General features: G+C 45.8%; 1 protein-coding gene across 1 annotated transcript in view; it reads left to right on the top strand.

Moving 5' to 3' along the window:
- Positions 1-22,963, top strand: part of LOC121540237 (centrosome-associated protein 350) — a 74,122-nt gene that overhangs the window by 21,624 nt on the left and 29,535 nt on the right. The window contains 15 exon segments of the mRNA XM_045207622.1: positions 8,762-8,805; positions 8,978-9,092; positions 9,244-9,415; positions 9,777-10,357; positions 10,456-10,557; positions 12,344-12,457; positions 14,213-14,460; positions 15,951-15,969; positions 16,282-16,916; positions 17,217-17,341; positions 18,350-18,665; positions 18,667-19,306; positions 19,405-19,558; positions 19,822-19,964; positions 20,061-20,253. Coding sequence (XP_045063557.1) covers positions 8,762-8,805; positions 8,978-9,092; positions 9,244-9,415; positions 9,777-10,357; positions 10,456-10,557; positions 12,344-12,457; positions 14,213-14,460; positions 15,951-15,969; positions 16,282-16,916; positions 17,217-17,341; positions 18,350-18,665; positions 18,667-19,306; positions 19,405-19,558; positions 19,822-19,964; positions 20,061-20,253 — 3,601 coding nt within the window.

Genomic DNA, 22,963 nt, shown 5'->3' on the forward strand with positions numbered 1-22,963 from the left:
TCCGCACTAGCACTCAGTGCGCACTGGATAGACAGCAGTATCGCGTGAACATGCTCCTGGAACTCTGCCAAGCATGTGGACAGCTAAACAAACATTTACATTTACATTTACGTCATTTAGCAGACGCTCTTATCCAGAGCGACTTACAAATAGGTGCATTCACCTTATAGCCAGTGGGATAACCACTTTACAATTATTATTATTTATTTTTTTTGGGGGGGGTGGGTTGGGGTAAGGGGGGTAGAAGGATTACTTTATCCTATCCCAGGTATTCCTTAAAGAGGTGGGGTTTCAAATGTCTCCGGAAGGTGGTGAGTGACTCCGCTGTCCTGGCGTCGTGAGGGAGCTTGTTCCACCATTGGGGTGCCAGAGCAGCGAACAGTTTTGACTGGGCTGAGCGGGAACTATGCTTCCGCAGAGGTAGGGGAGCCAGCAGGCCAGAGGTGGATGAACGCAATGCCCTCGTTTGGGTGTAGGGACTGATCAGAGCCTGAAGGTACCGAGGTGCCGTTCCCCTCACAGCTCCGTAGGCAAGCATTATGGTCTTGTAGCAGATGCGAGCTTCAACTGGAAGCCAGTGGAGTGTGCGGAGGAGCGGGGTGACGTGAGAGAACTTGGGAAGGTTGAACACCAGACGGGCTGCGGCATTCTGGATGAGTTGTAGGGGTTTAATGGCACAGGCAGGGAGCCCAGCCAACAGCGAGTTGCAGTAATCCAGACGGGAGATGACAAGTGCCTGGAATAGGACCTGTGCCGCTTTCTGTGTAAGGTAGGGTCGTACTCTGCGAATGTTGTAGAGCATGAACCTGCAGGATCGGGTCACCGCTTTGATGTTAGTGGAGAACGAAAGGGTATTGTCCAGGGTCACGCCAAGGTTCTTTGCACTCTGGGAGGAGGACACAATGGAGTTGTCAACCATGATGGCGAGATCATGGAGCGGGCAGTCCTTCCCCGGGAGGAAGAGCAGCTCCGTCTTGCCGAGGTTCAGCTTGAGGTGGTGATCCGACATCCACACTGATATGTCTGCCAGACATGCAGAGATGCGATTCGCCACCTGGTTATCAGAAGGGGGAAAGGAGAAAATTAATTGTGTGTCGTCTGCGTAGCAATGATAGGAGAGACCATGTGAGGATATGACAGAGCCAAGTGACTTGGTGTACAGAGAGAATAGGAGATGGCCTAGAACTGAGCCCTGGGGGACACCAGTGGTGAGAGCACGTGGTGCGGAGACAGATTCTCGCCACACCATCTGGTAGGAGCGACCTGTCAAGTAAGACGCAATCCAAGAGTGAGCAGCGCCGGAGATGCCCAACTCGGAGAGGGTGGAGAGGAGGATCTGATGGTTCACAGTATCAAAGGCTGTCTCATCATTGTCGGTAATCAGGCCTAACATTTTTGGATGTGAGTGATGGAAAAAAAATAAGCCACAGCGACCAATTATTTGAAAAATGTAATGGATGTTTTGTGCACAAATGTGATGGCTAAAGTATCTTATTAGGAATATTCTAATTTTACTTCTATGTGGCCGTCTACAGGAATTTTCTTTCTGGGCTATACTTCAGTTAAACTGTGCCAAAACTGCAAATTTAGAGTGGCCATTTATTGTCCTCAGTTAAACTGAAGCACCGAAAGACGCTGCCTATGCTGTCACAGGCGCCATAATTGCACAGATACAAAGATGAGACCTCTTTCCATCTCTATGGGCTGCACCAGAGCCATATTCGGTGCGTTCCTCTGCCCATGCGAGGCGATGCAACAGCCAATGGGCTAATCCTGACGATTTACGCTGGGTTCATAGCCGATTTTTTTCCCCCAACTGTCAACAAACACTGAACAAAAATATAAACGCAACAAGTGTTGGTCCCATGTTTCATGAGCTGAAATCAAAGATCCCAGAAATGTTCCATACGCACAAAAAGCTTATTTCTCTCAAATGTTGTGCACAAATGTGTTTACATCCCTTTTAGTGAGCATTCCTCCTTTGCCAAAATAATCCATCCACTTGACAGGTGTGGCATATCAAGAAGCTGATTAAACTGCAAGATCATTACACAGGTGCACCTTGTGCTGGGGACAGAAAATGGCCACTAAAATGTGCAGTTTTGTCACACAACACAATGCTACAGATGTCTCAAGTTTTGAGTGAGCGTGCAACTGGCATGCTGACTGCAGGAATGTCCACCAGAGCTGTTGCCAGAGAATTCTCTACCATAAGCCGCCTCCAACGTAGTTTTAGAGAATTTGGCAGTACGTCCAACCGGCCTCAGAAGCGCAGACCATGTGTAACCAAACCAGGGCCTCCACATCCGGCTTCTTCAACTGCAGGTTCGTCTGAGACCAGCTGAGACAGCTGAGGAAACTGAGGAGTATTTTTGTCTGTAATAAAGCCCACTTGTGGGGGAAAACTCATTCTGATTGGCTGGGCCTGGCTCCCAGTGGGTGGGCATGGCTCCCAAATCAAATCAAATCAAATCAAATTTTATTGGTCACATGCGCCGAATACAACAGGTGCAGACATTACAGTGAAATGCTTACTTACAGCCCTTAACCAACAGTGCATTTATTTTAAACAAAAAAGTAAGAATAAAACAACAACAAAAAAGTGTTGAGAAAAAAAGAGCAGAAGTAAAATAAAGTGACAGTAGGGAGGCTATATATACAGTAAAATAAAGTGACAGTAGGGAGGCTATATATACAGGGGGTACCGTTGCAGAGTCAATGTGCGGGGGCACCGGCTAGTTGAGGTAGTTGAGGTAATATGTACATGTGGGTAGAGTTAAAGTGACTATGCATAAATACTTAACAGAGTAGCAGCAGCGTAAAAAGGATGGGGTGGGGGGGCAGTGCAAATAGTCCGGGTAGCCATGATTAGCTGTTCAGGAGTCTTATGGCTTGGGGGTAGAAGCTATTGAGAAGTCTTTTGGACCTAGACTTGGCACTCCGGTACCGCTTGCCCGTGCGGTAGCAGAGAGAACAGTCTATGACTAGGGTGGCTGGAGTCTTTGACAATTTTGAGGGCTTTCCTCTGACACCGCCTGGTATAGAGGTCCTGAATGGCAGGGAGCTTTGCCCCAGTGATGTACTGGGCTGTACGCACTACCCTCTGTAGTGCCTTGCGGTCAGAGGCCAAGCAGTTGCCATACCAGGCGGTGATGCAACCAGTCAGGATGTCTCGATGGTGCAGCTGTAGAATTTTTTTGAGGATCTGAGGACCCATGCCAAATCTTTTAGTCTCCTGAGGGGGAATAGGCTTTGTCGTGCCCTCTTCACGACTGTCTTGGTGTGTTTGGACCATGATAGTTCGTTGGTGATGTGGACACCAAGGAACTTGAAGCTCTCAACCTGTTCCACTACAGCCCGTCGATGAGAATGGGGGCGTGCTCAGTCCTCTTTTTTTTCCTGTAGTCCACAATCATCTCCTTTGTCTTGGTCACGTTGAGGGAGAGGTTGTTGTCCTGGCACCACACGGCCAGATCTCTGACCTCCTCCCTATAGGCTGTCTCATCGTTGTCGGTGATCAGGCCTACCACTGTTGTGTCGTCGGCAAACTTAATGATGGTGTTGGAGTCGAACAGAGAGTACAGGAGGGGAATGAGCACGCACCCCTGAGGGGCCCCCGTGTTGAGGATCAGTGTGGCAGATGTGTTGTTACCTACCCTTACCACCTGGGGGCGGCCCGTCAGGAAGTCCAGGATCCAGTTGCAGAGGGAGGTGTTTAGTCCCAGGATCCTTAGCTTAGTGATGAGCTTAGAGGGCACTATGGTGTTGAATGCTGAGCTGTAGTCAATGAATAGCATTCTCACGTAGGTGTTCCTCTTGTCCAGGTGGGAAAGGGCAGTGTGGAGTGCGATAGAGATTGCATCATCTGTGGATCTGTTGGGGCGGTATGCAAATTGGAGTGGGTCTAGGGTTTCTGGGATTATGCTGTTGATGTGAGCCATGACCAGTCTTTCAAAGCACTTCATGGCTACAGACGTCAGTGCTACGGGTCGGTAGTCATTTAGGCAGGTTATCTTAGAGTTATTGGGCACGGGGACTATGGTGGTCTGCTTGAAACATGTTGGTATTACAGACTCAGTCAGGGACATGTTGAAAATGTCAGTGAAGACACTTGCCAGTTGGTCAGCACATGCTCGGAGTACACGTCCTGGTAATCCGTCTGGCCCTGCGGCCTTGTGAATGTTGACCTGCTTAAAAGTCTTACTCACATCGGCTACGGAGAGCGTGATCACATAGTCATCCGGAACAGCTGGTGCTCTCGTGCATGCTTCAGTGTTGCTTGCCTCGGCGAGCATAGAAGTGGTTTAGCTCGTCTGGTAGGCTTGTGTCACTGGGCAGCTCGCGGCTGTGCTTCCCTTTGTAGTCTGTAATAGTTTTCAAGCCCCTGCCACATCCGACGAGCGTCAGAGCCAGTGTAGTATGATTCAATCTTAGACCTGTATTGACTCTTTGCCTGTTTGATGGTTCGTCGGAGGTCATAGCGGGATTTCTTATAAGCGTCCCAGGTTAGAGTCCCGTTCCTTGAAAGCGGCAGCTCTACCCTTTAGCTCAGTGTGGATGTTTCCTGTAATCCATGGCTTCTGGTTGGGGTATGTACATACGGTCACTGTGGGGACGACATCATCGATGCACTTATTGATGAAGCCAGTGACTGATGTGGTGTACTCCTCAATGCTGTCTGAAGAATCCCGGAACATGTTCCAGTCTGTGCTAGCAAAACAGTCCTGTAGCTTAGCATCTGCGTCATCTGACCACTTTTTTATTAACCGAATCACTGGTGCTTCCTGCTTCAGTTTTTGCTTATAAGCAGGAATCAGGAGGGATAGAGTTATGGTCAGATTTGCCAAATGGAGGGCGAGGGAGAGCTTTGTATGCGTCTCTGTGTGTGGAGTAAAGGTGGTCTAGAGTTTTTTTTTCCCTCTGGTTGCATATTTAACATGCTGGTAGAAATTAGGTAGAACGGATTTAAGTTTCCCTGCATTAAAGTCCCCGGCCACTAGGAGCGCTGCATCTGGATGAGCGTTTTCCTGTTGATTAATGGCCTTGTACAACTCATTCAGAGCAATCTTAATGCCAGCATTGGTTTGTGGTGGTAAATAGACAGCTATGAAAAATATAGATGAAAACTCTCTTGGTAAATAGTGTGGTCTACAGCTTATCATAAGATACTCTACCTCAGGCGAGCAAAACCTCGAGACTTCCTTAGTATTTGATTTTGTGCACCAGCTGTTGTTTACAAATATACACAGACCGCCGCCCCTTGTCTTACCAGAGTCAGGCGTTCTGTCCTGCCGATGTAGCGTATAGCCTGCTAGCTGAATGTTATCATTGTTGTCGTTCAGCCACGACTCCGTGAAACATAAGATATTACAGTTTTTAATGTCCCGTTGGTAGGATAACCGTAATCTTAACTCGTCCATTTTATTCTCAAAAGATTGAACGTTGGCTAGTAGGATTGATGGGAGAGGCAGTTTACTCGCTCGCCGTCGGATCCTTACAAGGCACCCGGATCTGCGTCCGCGATATCTCCGTCTTTTCCTCACGCGAATGATGGGGATCTGGGCCTTGTCGGGTGTCTGTAGGATATCCTTCGCGACCGCCTCGTTGAAGAAAAAATATTTGTCCAATGCGAGGTGAGTAATCGCTGTCCTGATATCCAGAAGCTCTTTTTGGTTATAAGAGACGATGGCAGAAACATTATGTACAAAATAAATTACAAATAACGCGGAAAAACACACATAGTAGTACAATTGGTTAGAGGGCTGTAAAACGGCAGCCATCTTCCCGGCGCTGTTCTTCTACGTGGGCCTATGCCCTCCCAGGCCTACCCATGGCTGCGCCCCTGCCCAGACATGTGAAATCCATAAATTAGGGCCTAAATAATTTATTTTACTTTCCTTATATGAACTGTAACTCAGTAAAATCGTTGAAATTGTTGCGTTTATATTATGCTAATAGTCACCATCTACATGGGAGGTGTGAATTGCAGGCTATTACCACATGCCATGTGCTCAGGTAGATGCCATTGGCCCAAACAAAGAAAACCCTGTTTGAAAGATCATCAAGTTGGAGTGATCGGAGGATCATAATAATGGCTAAAACCCGCCTGTTTCTACAATTTATCTTCCTAAAATCTTATTTTAAACCTACCCCTAACCATAACCACACTGCTAACCTTATGCCTAATCCTAACCTTAATTTAATACCAAAAAGCAAAAATTATATATAGCCAATTTCAATTTTGTGGCAGCAGTAACTAGTGACACAACCCCTCTGGGCTCCACAGTGAGGACGGCTCCAGCCTTGTTTTGTGAAGTCACGTTTCCGCCTCCCGCGAGTTTACACGTCACCAGTTTCCTGTTGTTATTTTGTCAATGGCGGACAGTCTAATTAACTCATAACTGCTGGGGAATATCAGCACTGTAACCGGGAAACGACAACCTGGAAGCCGGTTAGCTAATTATTAATAAAAGCCTAAAACCAAACTCTCCAAGCCTGAGGCATTGATAAGAGGCGACAGCAAATTAGCTTAATAGCTGGCAAAAAACGGACAGTGGGCTAGCTACTGTAACAGTAGCAGCGGCCTTGGCCGGTTTTGGAAAAGTTGCCTGATTTTATGACCATCGTCAAGAAATTACCATCATCACTAGCTATGGACATCTAGTTTAGAGCGTCACCCGGACCGGTATGTAGCCACGATTGGCATATTTTAGAAGTTGTGCAAATGTACCTCTAACCGAAGCCCCAAACTGTCGTTAGTATTCTAACTACAAAGTTACCTAACGTTAAGATACTCACTAGCGAACATTGCGTTAGTAAAGTTTGATAGCTAGTTAGCGGTGTTAGCTTGCTGTCACTGTTTTAGCTAGTAGCAGGGGATGTTTGCTAGCTAACGTTAGCCAGTCCGTAGCCCACAGAACAATCATCCTCATAGCTACCGAATAGAGTTTTACGATTAAATATAAAAATGTCTACGATTTGTGATGTAAATCCCCATGGGCAAATCATCAGTTAGTTAGGTAACGTTAACTAGTTAGCAATCTTACCAAACTAGTTAGCTAGCTACAACTAGTAAACTATTCACTGGGGTGTCAGCTTTTCTTGACTAGTTTCAAATTCTTTCCGCTCCTGCAATGAGAACGACTTGCAGGCAACCGATGTTGTGCTTCAAACTGTAATACGCGACAGTTTCTGTGAATAATTATTCACCAAATGTATCGTGGAGTTGCGTTTAATCGGCTGCTCGCTAACTAGCCAAGTTGATTTAACTTTGTTGGGAGCCACACCTCACTTCTCAGCTGTTCTGCTTTTGTAGAAAATTATTTGGCAGATTTACTGTAGTAACTGTTTATGATAATGTCTTTTAAAATGTAAAAACACTGAAACTGTAGCTTGAACTCTAATTTTACATTTAATTTTGACAAATTGGTGCATTTCAAGCCTTTATTTTTGCCTACACTGTCTGATAATTTGCTATGTCTGTAGTGAACGTTGATCTCCAGTGGGACATCTTTTCCAGTACATGTTGGAGCAGACCTCATATTTTATTGAACACACTGATTTGTGGCTGTTATTGGTTTTGCAGCCAGACTATCAAAAGTGCTTGCTGCGAGGTAGATGGTTACATAACATTTGCAATAGTCATCCATGCCAGCCTGAACTGTTGTTTATTAAATAAGAGAGCCTATTATTTGCAATAGTCATCCATGCCAGCCTGAACTGTTGTTTATTAAATAGAGCCTATTATTTGCAATAGTCATCATTGCCAGCCTGAACTGTTGTTTATTAAATAGAGAGCCTATTATTCCTAATTCTATCTTTTTATTATGAGTAAACTGCGATGACATGAGAGGAATGCATGGAGTGTGAAATATGAGATTCCAGAATGCCCTGTTTTTTCCTAAGAACAAATAGCTAGGTAAATGGACCATCATTGCTTTATTTAACCACATCTCAACATTGGAGGGGAATACATTGATTCTACTGTCACCCTACTTAAAGACTGTTTTTTTTTCTCCCCTCCACAAATTGTATACATAATACACCCACAGACATATCTTTTTCTTGCTTATGTTCCTATCTCGTCATAAGGAAACCTTGTTAGGTATTTGCTGTAGAACCGGTTGGAATGGTAGTACAACAGCTCTTTAAATGGAAGTGCAACAGCTCTTGAGTCAGCAGTCTGTCATGAAAGATTAATTGGTTATTTATTTCTACTATACACATGTATGTATGTGTAATCACTCCTTTTTTGACCCACTGCAGATGCTGGGTAGAGGTGCTTGTCCCAGTCACTTAGATTCTTTGCCTGCCTGCAAGTAGCATTAATGCAGTGTTTGGCTTCAATGTGTTTCTGCTCAGGCGGTTTGTACTCTGTTTTTCCTGGATAGATGGCAGCATAAAAGTACTGCTGCTGACATTAGGTTCCTATTTCTCACTTACAGCCACTATGTGAACTGTATTTATTTATCAGATAATTGTCTTAAAGTTGATCAAGTATTTCTTCTAACTTCACTACTGTCTTCTACTATTCTAACTGAAGACTACTGGGCAGGACAACAGGAGAGGTCAGCTTCTTAATGTCTCTGATGCTATTACCATCCTTCTATCAGTGCAACATTCTACTGTCTGCCACACTGAAGAAATAAGGACGAGGGATACCTCTTCATGTTACCTCAATGTGTCTATGGGGCTGCAAAGGCTTTGTTTACCTTTTTGTGTTGCTGTTTTTCTTTTAATTGAAATGCCTTTCTCCCCTCAGAGCTGTCAGCTGCATGGAAAAGTCTGAATCAGACCAAAGCTGCTGTAAGTAAACCCATATTAACAATGTTGTCTAATGATTTTACAGTTTTTCTATTTGTGGAGACTCACCCCTTAATGCAATGACACATGGGCTGTGGTATTTTAAGTGTCTGTCTGGGCTCTGACTTGAGTTTTTGTTCTGTATCTGAGTCAGGCGCTTTTGTTTTCCCTGCAGTTGCGGCACATTGAGAAGCGCCTGGAGGCTGCTCCTGGCTCTGGGGTTCTGCTGGATTCCGTAATGGATACAAAGAAAAGCTCCGGGGGCGCCACCAGGAAAGTGAGCCGCAGAGGTGAGGCACACAATGATATTTCTCATCCTTGTAAGCCATGGTTACTATTTACAGCACAAGGTTCTCCCTCAAACAGCAGCAGGCATCATCATTACTTTGCATTGCAAGGTTAGTTTGCAGGAATTTTAACCCTCTCTCTCTCCTGACTCAGATGGGCGGCGTACAGAGGACTGCTCTCAGGCAGGCGGAACCTCCAAGTCCAGAACGAGGAGTCATCGGAGCCCAGACAAGAGCTCCCGCAGCCCCCTGAGGAACACCACACAGGACAGCAACGTCCGTAGGAACAACTGTGTTGAGTTTAAGGAGCCTCTGGCGTCTTATAGGTATGCACTGTTAAAACACTCTGATTTTTCTGAAAAGTAAAAGAAAGTCTAATCTGAAGGATATTTCTACCATGTTTACTAATGTATGCTGCAACTGAGTTGAGGTTGTGTGATGATACAGTGCAAAATGTTGTGTTTTTAGTCCCTGTCTGTAATCCTGTAAGACCTGCTGTCAGAAATGGTCATTAAGTGGCTACTTCTAAACAGCCCTTTTAGACAAATAAACACCACAAGTACATGTGTAGGTCTTTGCACATAAGGCCACCATTCAAAGCCATGTGATCTTGACACATCCCATTCAAATAGAATAACCTGTTTTGGGTTTTGTCTAAATAACAACTAGCCTATATGCCCCCCCCAGGGAAGCAACCCCAACACCCCTGACCTTCTCCCAGCTGGAGGCCCACAGTCTGCAGTCGGAGGTTGCCGCCCCCCCTCCCCCGGACTCCTGTCTCAGCCAGCTGGTTTACCAGAGCGACAAGCGAGACCAGCAGACTCGTAGAGACCTGGACAGCACACACTCGTCTGCTCTGGACAGCACCGTGGTGCGTTACCTCAACGACCGTCCCGCGCTGGACGCCCTGCTGCCCCCAGGCCACACTGCTGCAGCCAGAGACCAGGAGGGGGGCCTGGAGGACAGGCCCAAAGCACACACCCTGGAGGGCCCGGCCCCACCCCCAGCAGAGACCTCTGTTTCCTCAAGCCCTGGCTCGGCCTCCCAGAGGCTGGAGAACCTGAGGCGGAGGCAGCCTGACGACAAGCTGGAGAAGCTAAAGGAGACGATCCGCAGGCAGAGAGAGCACCTGGAGGCTGCTGACAGAGATGGGTTGCTGGGGTACCTGGAGCAGCCTGTGGGCGTCGCTGGCGCTGTAGAGACCACCACCACCACCACGGCTAAAATACGCAAAGTGGCAGCCGCACCTCTGGCACCTATATACAAAGGTAATGCCCACTGGATAGAGAAAGTTGATCTCCAGTTGCACTGGATGCAAAAATCTGATTACTTAATTCCTTCAAACCAAATCTTATGTTCTTATCAGGTTTCAACAGGAGTGAGAACAAGAGCTGCACTCCTGATGGTAAAGTGTGGCGAGAGGAGGAGTTCCACAACCTGAGCAGAGACCTGTCTCGCCAGCTCTCAGGTGAGCACTGAGTGGTAGATGACCAATCAAAGAACACACCCTATGCTGTTAGCTAAGCTTACATAATGACCCCTGTAGTTAACAGGCGTTATTGATAAAGTTGTAGGGAGTGACTAAAAGGACTGTGGAGTTGAACTGCCAGCTCATCACCGCTCAATAGAATCAATGGGCTGTTGACGTCATAGTGGCTGTACATTGGAAAAGGGCATCAAATGGACAGCGTAGTCCAGGGGTGCTCAAGTATTATTTGAGAAGATCTGATCACATAGATTTCATGGTGGCAAAGGTCCGAATGGATAACATGGTCGCTGTCGTAGAACATTTATTTTGATTGCAAATGTTGTTCATTTTTCAAAATCCCATCAGGTAGCCTGATTTCAAATGTGTCATGTAAACAAGATTATTAGGGAAATCGTTATTTTTGCACAGCATGTAAACAAACTATCGAACTATTATATTAATTTGCTATTCACAATAATCATATTATTGTGTGCATACTCAGTGCTGGGCATGTTCCTATTGGTCAGTCACTGGGATCGTCTCGTAACACCAACCACACTAAAAGATAAAGGAAACAAAAATTCGGACTCTGCCAGAACTTTTTCAGAGCCTACGACCGCACATCGTTGTACTTAATCGTCAGACCTAAACCCTGTCACACTGAATGAGCCAAGACGTCCGACAATCATTTACGACCTAAGAATTTCCCACGACATGGACATTTTGTCTGGGACTGGAAAATCGTGGCATAAGACTGCTAAAATCGTAGTCTGTAAAGTTTAAGTGTTTTTTTTCGGGCTGCCTAAGTCCAAACTTTGGGATGGAAAAATGCTTTCAGTGTTTTACTTAAATGACTAAAAACGGATATAAAGTATGTAGAAAAGATGATGGACCTATATAATCTTTGAGAACTAACAATTCTGAGAACTGAATTCAAGAGGCTTGATTTTATGTTTGAGCAGAAGAACACAGCATTGGCCATGGCAAAATGCATAGAATTGCAGGAAATTAGCTTTAAAACTGCAAGATATTTTCAGCTCCAAGGCAGAACATGTAGAATTGCATGAAATTGGTAAAGATGGAGGCCTCTTAAAATATTATTGTCCAGGGCCATTCAGATTGGCTGACCACACCCATTGCCACGCCCAACACCTAAGCCCCGTTTTGATCCAGAAAAACCCTGTAATACTAGGCTATAAATGTATTTGACGTTCCGGTTTCCAGCTCCTGTGCTTAAATGCTGGTCTGCCATTGAAACTGCCCTGGAAATTAGATGGCATTAGATACGCTCCAGTATTTTCAGGAAGACTAAGCGCTATTTTACCTATCCCAGTCAGCTGTTTTCTTTTAAGAAATAATCAACCATCCTATTTGGGACAAGGATGATGTTGAGAAAAAGAAATCTGAGTGTCCTCTATTACATTGAGGATAACTAAATGTAATAGGTGAGGTTTTTGCTGCAGCAGACTTTCCAGGCATTTTGCCACAACTGCAGCACTGCACGTTTCCCTGCCGTTTTGTATGACTGTTTGAAGAAACATTGTTGTATTTTCTTTGGCCTCCCTGGCTCTCTGCTGATTCCTGGGCTTCCACACAGGTTTTGATGCCAAAGTTCTCTGCTTCCTCCTTTACACTGACACAGTCCACAAGCTTCATGTTCAATTGCTTTGTTTTGCATTCAGATGTTTTTCAGGAAGCTACTAACTTTTTAGAAATGTGATAGTTCTGTTATTTTTCCCTCTTTGGTGTTCAAACTGTCATGTCGTATCCTTTCTCCCCGTCTTAGAGAGCACCAAGCCCAAGCAGCGACCCACAGAGAAGGCTAAGGAAAGGAAGCCATCCAAGCCTGTGAGGAAAGTCCATAAATCAGCTTCTATTCCCGACCCGGAGACCAAGCTAGGTTGGATCTCTTTTCATTTCTCCCCCTCCCTCTGTCTCTCGTGCTTACTCATCCTGGTTCTATGCATTCAATAGAAGACGTGAAAGTTCCTCCAATATTGTGTGTGTAGGTGATAATACATCACAAAGCCAAGGGGTCTTTCACAAACTGGGAATCCTCTCACATTTATTTTGGTTAATCAGTTACTGTGCGGTATGGTATGCACACTGAACCTGAGCAGGCGTATAGTGAATACATCTGGCAGGCCCGTACCACAGTAGGCCTTTCTTAACTGTGTGCTAGTCAACAGGCCTCTTATTTATTTATTTATTTTATTTAACCTTTATTTAACTAAGCAAGTCAGTTAAGAACAAATTCTTATTTACAATGACGGCCTACACCGGCCAAACCCGGACGACGCTGGGCCAATTGTGCGCCGCCCTATGGGACTCCCAATCACGGCCAGTTGTGATACAGCCTGGAATCGAACCAGGGGGTCTGTAGTGACGCCTCAAGCACTGAGATGCAGTGCCTTAGACCGCTGCGCCACTCGGGAGCTCTGTTTGTAAGTCACCATTAAGTCCCTTATCTGCAAAGGAATGTCCAGAATGTATCGCATGCTGATTGCAAGCAAGCCGTAGCTTAGATGCACACTGTAGCTGGAATGCAGATGCGGCGCAGTTCTGCTGGGCTGGGCATACCAACTCGCTGACAGCTGAGAACAGCCACCCTGTACTGGGCCAATTCCTTTCTCTTTCTCGCTCTGTCGCTCTGTCGCTCTGTCTGTCTGTCTGTCTCTGTGTGTGTGTGTTCTTCCCAGTGCAGTGGAAAGTGAGATGAGTGTGGTTTAGCCTAGTCTTACTCGGTCATCCTGCTACTGGACTCTGCTCGCAGCCCGCTCAACAAAAATAGCCCACTGAAATCTATGATCAAGTTCAGCTCCTTTACCAAACAGAAAGAGCTGCTGGCCTAACACCAGCCCCTGCTTTGTAGAGCAAATCAGTAGGCTATGTTTTTCAAAGTCAAGGAAGAATTTAGAAATGTTAATGTTCCATTTGTTCAAAATGAATCCAGTAACACTGTGCTTTGTGTTAGATCCCTTGTTCACTGCAGGGCTGACACCTTTTATGAAGCAATGTTTTATATTTTCAACTTTGGTTTAGCATAATTGAGCCAAACTCATTACATTTGCATGATGCAACTCTTAAAGAATTTCTCTCCAAAGACAATCATACTTGGGCGAGACGACATCATTATGTGTCTCTTTTGGCGACGTGAATATCACTTCAGTAAAACAGTATTGGGTGTTATTTTATAAATTTTCAAGGGGCAATAAGCTGTTGCTACATACATTTTTTGACTTATAAATGAATTGTATGTACCCGTTAAGTCTTGAAGAATATAACTTATAAATGCCTCATCAGAACCCAAAATAGAAGCTTGTTTTACTCCAATGTTTGTAACAATGTAAATCTAAACAAACACTGTATAGCATCAAAACATAGTTAAAACTCTAATTTTGATATCATGGATGGTCAGTCCTTGCATCCATAACGCTGTCTATGACTTTGAGAAGTTACATTTTTCCAGGCCCATCCCTCAGCTTTTCACCAAAACCGAGGCGGTTTGACCGCTTTGTTTCAATTACGGATTCTAGCTTTAAGTTGTAAGTCTTTGCTGTCTGATAAACAATCCTGCCATAAGTAATTAATGCAGAACTCTACACCGATCATGACCTTTCCGTGTGTTTTCGTGGTGTGTTCCCTGTTGCTGCAGTGATCAGCACCACGTCATGGCAGGAGGGTCAGAAGCTGGTGAAGATGGTACTGGGTCCCGCTCCACGTCTGCCTCAAGAGCGAAAGCCAGAGCCCACAGACAGACTGGCCAGGACAGGTGGGTTGGGAGACATATCTACTACCCTCAACCATCTCTGCTCTACTTGGCCTTCTCTCCTCTCCCCCTCCACTACATCACACAGTAAAGAGTATGGTTTCATTCACACAATAATGCGATTATTGTGGATAGTCAGATTAATATAATAGTTTAATTAAAACATTTACATGCTGTGCAAGAAGAACGGTTCCCCTAATAATCCTGTTTACATGGACACATCTGAAAAGGCTACCTGATGGCACTCTGATGAATGAAGAACATTTCCAATCAAAATAAACATTCTACCGCAGTGAACATGTTATTTTTGGGAAGCAGAGTTTGTATGTGAAAACTACTTCTAAGACTCATACATTGAGTTGTTCCTAACTCTTCACTCGTGCTAAAGAGGGAGGCTCGGTCGGCTGGCGCTAGCACATGTCATATCAAATACACAGCTGAAACGCCGATTTAAGGTGTTTACATGTCCTAATAATTCGAAAGATTACTCAGAAAACCAGGTGTTTTAATTGGTGTATGCTTACTTTGATTTTGACCTTACACCGATTTAAGATAAACAGAGTAAGGTGTTTACATGACTATTGCATAATCTGTCAACTGCCATAATCCGTTTAATATAGAATTATTAGTGTAAGAACTAATCAGTAAGAACTATGAAAAAGCAGACAGTTGGTGGTCTGGTAGAACACACAACATTTTTGAGACCGTGTTAGTAGTGGATAGTGTTACAGTATGTAGTGGTCATGTTTTTTTGTTTGTTTATTACATGTTAAAAGGCATACAGTGCACGACAACATACAGTCGGCATGGCTAAAATAATATAAATAAATAAAGAGGTTGTCGTCTCTTCTAGGGGGGGGTGAGTGAAGCATTTTGAGGCTGCTTAAAGGGTTGTACTGCCAGTCTTTCTTTTTTACTGCTATATTGATTTCTGCATTGTTGAGGTTAGAGTTTGCAAGAAAGGCATTTCACTGTACTTGTGCATGTGACATTAAAACTTGAGCTCCAGACAGAACATTTATTTAAATAATTGTAGATGTCTTATCTGGATATAGCTACTAGGGCTTTCAAACGATTGCAAACATTTATCAAGTTAATTGCATGGTTTTCTGTAGTTAACTGCGATTAATCTCAAATTTGACCCTAATTAAAAATGTTTAAATTAAAAACGCATCACATTGTGTTGTAGGAATAATATATTTTAATTATAGGGGAAGAAAACGCAAAATAAACTATATTCTAAGACAATTGAATAACAACAGATCAGCCATGTCTGAGTCCATGTAAAATATCATACTGCTATTAGATCTAGCCTAGACTACTTCTTATCCATGTTCTTCAACATGAAATAGTCACAAGCTGCTGCTACTAGAATTGGGATCATATGGTTAAATCTTTTGACCTGAGGACTACCACAAAATCAGTAGCTAAATGGAATGTCCTGTTGTGATTTAAAATCAGAGTTTAATCTAGAGATATTCGGCCATGGCATTCTAAACATTCTCGTTTGGTTAGCTAGCGTTAGCCTAACAAGCTAGCTACTTCTGTGCAAATGAAGTGTGTTCTGTTATTTAAAGAAACACCTGAGAAAGTGTATGGTTGAACTTTCTACGGTTTCTTTCAGAATTGTTGCTCAAAGCTGCGTGCATAGTTGTTTTAGCACTGCAAGAGAGGCAGCCACTCTACTGCTGCTGCTGTTAGGAGACCAACAGCACAGAGTGTGTTGCGCTTAAAATGGTCTGTGAGGAAACATACTTTTGGCTGACGAATTGAGATGCAATTAAATGCGTAGCAAAGATTGACGTTAATTGTAACGCTTTAACTTTGACAGCACTAATAGCTACCACTATTTTCCCCCTAACCATGCACTCAAAACACATGTTCCTTTCAATTCACAATAACATTTAGTAACCAATCAATACAATACCCCTTGTGTCGTCACAAATCTTTTCCAGGATCCCGTCCTCGGTCAAATTTTGACCCCCGTCCAGTGCTGAACCGTCGGTCCAGACCGAGCAGCTCAGAGAGACCCTGTAGCCGGGACAGGACCACCCAGCCCACCCCAGACCCTCTGTCTGCAGGCCCAGCCGAGGACAGAGCCCCCAACACAGACCTCCTGTCTGTAGACATCCAGGGCATCCTGGACGACCTGCAGCTGGAGCGCAGAGCAGAGGAGCGAGGTCCAGCGGAGCCCAGGGCCAGAACCACAGCATGGACGGCTGGTGGCTCCTCCTTACGGGTCTCCCGCACTGCCAGCCCCGCCAAGCGCAACAAGCCAGAGCCCTCAGAACCAGGGCCCAAGAAGAGGCACTATGACGCCGACTCTGTGCGCCAGTACATCACCCGGCAACAGGAGGAGCGTAAGAGACATCTAGTGGAGGAGCGAAGGGCCCAGAGAGAGGAGGCGGAGAGGAGGAGCCAACGTCTACAGGAGCTTTACAGGAAGCAGAGAGAGGGGGTAGCCAATAAGGGCCCTGCAGTACCAGTCCTGCAGGAGACCTACACCAAACTACTACTGGAACAGGCTGAGCTAGAAGAGGAACCTCTGCCTTCCCAGACACAGCCAGCTGCTACCACAGTCATCCACCAGGTAAAGGCATCTTTAGTTGTAGTGGGGATGAAGCTCTCACTGTCCCATTACTCACATGGCAAGCTTTAGTGAAAATGGGGGTGCAGAGCATGGTATGGTGTGTCAAATGTAATTCATAGCTGCCCTTGTTATGTAAAGGGCAAATATGTGAAATGGTGACATGTAGAATAACCCTCAGTGTAACTCTGGACATATAATGCTATTGCTCATATTTAATGTAGTCAAGTTGCCTTTAGGAAATGACACCTCCTGTGGTGAGTGAAACTAGCTGCGAGTTATTTGTGGTGTGTTCTCCTTTAGCAGAGGCCCCTATACCAGCCATCCGGGGAGTCGGACAAGGAGAACAAGAGGCAGGAGAGACCCCATAGTGCCTCCTCTAGCAGTGACCTGTCTCTGTCTGAGCCACATCCCCCTCCACTCTCCAGGTCAGCACACACACACCTCAGTAAAACACAAACACACATTACAGCTTATATGTTACCTTTTCCACTAGCACTGGCTAGTGTAGAGGCCCAAAACAAAGCATAGAGCCATATTACTTCCTCACAGCGAAGGAACAGAGCCAGTAAGGATTTATTTGTTTCTAAACAGTCTGTTTCCATAGAAGCATTTCAGAACATGGAGTATTTTATTTATTTAACCTTTATTTTTTATCATGGAGTCATACTGAGACCAAGGTCTCTTTTTACAGATGAGCCCTGAATTACAGAAATTACAAAAAATACACACATCAATATAAATACAAAATGCAAGCAGAAAGAAAAACATGCTCATAAAAAACAAACCCATTCATCAGTAATAAGGTCCTCAATCAGCTTTCTGAATTGCCCTAGAGGCACCAGAACATCAAATTTAAGAACATTTTGAAGATTGTTCCACAAATAAGGTACAAGAAAGGTAAATCAGCTTTAAGTTAACTTCCTTATTACTTATTTACCTAGTATGCTCGGTTAACCATAAAATAGGGCACTTCCAGTGCTAGTTTAGATGCAACAGTTATAACTTCAGATGGCTGTGTAAATATTTGTCTGGTCCTCGCGTAGGGTAAACATTACGGTATGTAACTGTCATCTGCATATGTTCATAAACTCTTGAGTTGCTATACAGTTCTTGGAATCTTGAGTTGATCCTAGGCCCATAATTTAGTTTGCTTATATAGTTAACACAAAGGTTGCTCTCAGAAGGTCATGGTTAGACAGTACAAGCCACATATTTTAATGGCTTCCTGCATATTTAGATGTCTTAAATCCTTGTAAACCTTTGACATAGTCTCCTATGGACAGTGTTGCTTTGTACTAAAAGTTGTTATGGGTCCATATACTAAAGGACTTTGTGAATCCATAAAACAATATTTTGAGTGTTTCCAAGCCCTTTGTTTAAGTAACAGAAAATGTATATTTGAATACCAATCCTCCACTCTCTTTCTCCTGTAGGAATGAAGTGGGACTGGGAGTTCCATTGTGGCTGCAGCCAGACCGTCTGAGTCCTGCAGTCAGACCCTCCAGTGCTCTGGCTCCCCCCACAGACAAGCTTTTCTCCCAGCTCCTGGGCCTGGAAACAGGAGGGGGCTCTGGGGGGAGGGGAACCAGCCCTCCAGCCAGGCCTCAGCACTCCACTCTCACAGGAGCAGCCATCAAAACCAAGATGAACCGCATTGAGGCCCTGAAAGCCACAGCTGCATCCATGTCCACCCGCATAGAGAGTGAAGCGCGGAAACTGGCTGGGGCAGGGATCAACTATGGCTGTGCAAGGGACATGGATGTTACCGGTCTGACCCATCTTTCAGCCTCAAGACGACTGCTGCTGGGCCAAGCCTGTGAGCCCATCGGTCAGAGAGAGCGCTGACGCTGCTGACGAGCTGGCCCTGAGGATCCAGAGGCTCCTGAGTGCTGGCCAGAGCTCATACGACGGAGCTCTCCCAGGGGTAGGCAACCCGCACAGCTTCAGAGAGCAGAGAGACGGGGCCACTGCTTCAGGCAGCAGGCCCCAGACAGCCCCAGGCCTCGGCTCCCATAAGCGGCCGGAGGAGCACCCTGAAGTAGCGAGGAAGACCAAGCTCCATGACTCCAGCGGTGACTCCATCAGTGAGGGCCCACTGCTGAGTGAGGGCAGCCTGTCGGAGGGCAATGGGAGCCCCCGCATGCACATAACGAGGGTCCCCAAACCAGCAGAGTGTCTCGTGGCACTGGACTTCTGTGCGGCCCAGTGGGAGGGCTTCCAGCCCATCTCCCACTTCCAGAGAGCGGCAGAGAAGTACCCAGCCCTCAGCACCCTCCCCTTCTCTCAGCCACGGGACAGCAGCCAAGGCCCATGGGAGGAACTGGCCAAGGGAAGCTCTCATAGCGTCATCAACATCTTCACTAAGAACCACCTGCACAACCATACCAAGGGTTAGCCAACACATTTACACACCCAACCATATCCTTAGAAGTGTTTTGAATGAAGAACGAATGTTTAACCCATAGTCTGTTCCTCTGGCTTCTCCCAGCAGTTGGAGGGGAGGAGCGAGCAGACAGGAGCTCCCCTGCTGTGCGTTGTGGCCCTTCTGCAGCCAGCTCGGTGGATGGTGCGCCAGTGTATGAGGATGACTTTGTGTCGTCCCGTAGCAGCAGCCAGTCTAAGAAAGGATACAAGGGACGCAGGTAAGGAGGTTTCTACCACTGTCACATGACATGTGTTGCTATCTGAATACCTCTCTCATGCAATAGAAACATGATTTCGAAATCCTGTAAAAATGATAGGATTAACCACAAGATGGCACTAATGTCACAAGACTGACAGAGAAGACTGGCGAGGAGTTCAACTCACCAGATGTGACCTGCTGTTTTGAAGTTGTCTCAGTAGTCTGTTTGTGGTTGTTTGATGTGGGACTTAAACCACATTCTATCTCGACGTCTCATTGCAGCATCACCAGTGGGAACAGTCACTATGATGAGTTGATGAGTCGCAGGTCCCCATATGACACCCGGACTGTAGACCTGCCATCCCATCGCTCCTCAGGCTCCACTCCAGTATCTTCACCTCACTCAAAGGGCTCAGTGAAAAGGGGTGAGACTTTCCCACAAAATAAAATAACCACTTCCCTTGAAATCATGCCACCAAGTGATAATTTCTTACTAGTGTAAGTGTCTCCCATCTCTTTAGGCGCTGCTTCAGACAAGAGTGATGCCACTCTGGTGGAGGAGCAGAGCAGCCCCTGCTCTCCGGGGTCAGAGGCCCTATCTAGAGACTCAAGACGGGGAGGCTCAGCCTCTGAGAGAAGCTCCATCCACAGCCTGGTGAAGAGTGCGTACACTGACAGTACACTAGGGAGCGCCTCGGGCAACTCACACTGCAGGTAAGGCATTCCAGCCCAGACCACTTCTGAGGGGCTCAGGGGGATTCCCTGGAGCTTGAATATCCTCCTTGACCTTCAGTGATTACTGGTATTTCCTTCTTTCCTGAGCTTCTTGGTTTTCTTACAATCTCGGAGCACATTTGTGTGGGGATATTATTGGTGCTGGCATATATGGGCACAATGCTCCTTTCAATTACTTGAGTTTCTGGTCTATTCGTTTCACTGTGCAGTCTCACTTCAGGTTTGAGACACAATTTCCTTGTTAGCCAGCAGCATACAACCCTGCATCCCACTGCTGGCTTGCCTCTGAAGCTAAGCAGGGTTGGTCCTGGTTGGTCCCTGGGTGGGAGATCAGATGCTGCTGGAAGTTGTGTTGGATGGCCAGTAGGAGGGCCTCTGGGCCAAAAAAAATATCCCAATGCCCCATGGCACTGATTTTGGACATTGCCCTGTGTTGGGTGCTATCTTTCGGATGGGACGTTAACCGTGTGTCCTGATTCTCTGTGGTCACTAAAGATCCCATGGCACCTATCGTAAGAGTAGTGGTGTTAACCCCAGTGTCCTGGCTAAATTTCAAATCTGGCCCCACCATCATCCCCAGCCTCCAATTGGCTCATTCATCCCCCCTCCTCTCCCCTGTAACTATTCCCCAGGTCTTTGCTGTAAAGGAGAATGTGTTCTCAGTCAACTTGCCTGGTAAAATAAAATTATTAAGTGGTCCCTGGCTTCCAAAGACCACCACCCATAATATTTACACATTTCAAGTGACTGGAGAGATTATTGGAGTAAACTTGGACACCACATCAGCCACAGTGTTCTCTCTACAGAGTCTCTTTGCCAACATAAAGATACATCTCAGTCTCTGTCAGTCCTGAGCAGCGAATGAATGGGGTCTTTTCAGTTCAGGACCCAATAGAATGGTGTACCCATTATATACACTGAGTGTACACAACATTGAACACCTGCTCTTTCCATGACAGACTGACCAGGTGAATCCCAGTGAAGGCTGTGATCCCTTATTGATGTCACTTGTTAAATCCACTTCAATCAGTGTAGTTGAAGGGGAGGAGACATGTTAAAGAAGGATTTTTAAGCCTTGAGACAATTCAGATATGGATTTTGTATGTGTGCCATTCAGAGGGTGAATGGGCAAGACAAAAGATTGAAGTGCCTTTGAACAGGATATGGTAGTAGGTGCCAGGCACACCGGTTTGTGTCAAGAACTGCAACGCTTCTGGGTTTTTCATGCTCAACAGTTTCCTGCATATATCTAGAATGGGCCACCACCCAAAGGATATCCAGCCTACTTGACACAACTGTGGGAAGCATTGGAGTCAACATGGGCCAGCATCCCTGTGGAATACTTTCGACACATTGTAGGGTCCATGTCCCTACGAATTGAGGCTGTTCTGAGGGCAAAAGGGGGTGCAACTCAATATTAGGAAGGTGTTCCTAATGTTTTGTACACAATTATGTTATGGATTTAGTCATAACCGATGCCTTTTATCAAAATTCACTACATCACCAAAAGTATGTGGACACCCCTTCAAATGAGTGGATTTGGCTATTTCAGCCACACCTGTTGCTGACAGTTGTGTAAAATTGAGCACACCGCCATGCAATCTCCATAGACAAACATTGGCAGTAGAATGGCCTTACTGAAGAGCTCAGTGACTTTCAACGTGGCACCGTCATAGGATGCCACCTTTCCAGCAAGTCAGTTCGTCAAATTTCTGCCCTGCCAGAGCTGCCCCTGTCAACAACGGCTCAGCTGCGAAGTGGTAGGCCACACAAGCTCACAGATTGGGACCGCTGAGTGCTGAAGTGCGTAGCGCGTAAAAAATTATGTCCTCTGTTGCAACACTCACTACCGAGTTCCAAACTGCATCTGGAAGCGACGTCTGCACCAGAACTGTTCGTCGAGAGCTTCATGAAATGGGTTTCCATGGTCGAGCAGCCGCACACAAGCCTAAGATCACCATGCGCAATGCCAAGCATCAGCTGGATTGGTGTAAAGCTCGCTGCCATTGGACTCTGGAACAGTGGAAACGCGTTCTCTGGAGTGATGAATCACGCTTCACCATCTGGCAGTCCGACGGATGAATCTGGGTTTGGCGGATGCCAGGAGAATGCTACCTGCCTCAATGCATAGAGCCAACTATAACATTTGGTGGAGGAGAGCGTGTGTCAAGAAGCAGCGCTGCTTGGCAGGGTCGTGTTTCGGAGGACGCAAGGCTCTTTACCTTCGCTTCTCCCGAGTCTGTAGGGGAGTTGCAGCGATAGGACAAGACTGTAACTACCAATTGGATATCACGAAATTGGGGAGAAAAAGGGTTAAAATAAAAATAGATTACGTTTGGTGGAGGAGGAATAATGGTCTGGGGCTGTTTTTCATGATTTGGGCTAGGCCCCTTCGTTTCTTGAAGGGAAATCGTAACGCTACAGCATACAATAACATCCTAGACGATTCTGTGCTTCCAACTTTGTGGCAACAATTTGGGGACGGCACTTTCCTGTTTCGATATGACAATGCCCCTGTGCACAAAGTGAGGTCCATACAGAAATGGTTTGTTGAGATCGGTGTGGAAGAACTTGACTGGCCTGCACAGAGCCCTGACCTCAACCCCATCGAACACCTTTGGGATGAATTGGAATGCTGACTGCGAGCCAGGCCTAATCGCCCAACATCAGTGCCCGACATCACTAATGC

This window comes from Coregonus clupeaformis, chromosome 26 (assembly GCF_020615455.1).
Source record: "Coregonus clupeaformis isolate EN_2021a chromosome 26, ASM2061545v1, whole genome shotgun sequence".
Taxonomy (NCBI): Eukaryota; Metazoa; Chordata; class Actinopteri; order Salmoniformes; family Salmonidae; genus Coregonus; species Coregonus clupeaformis.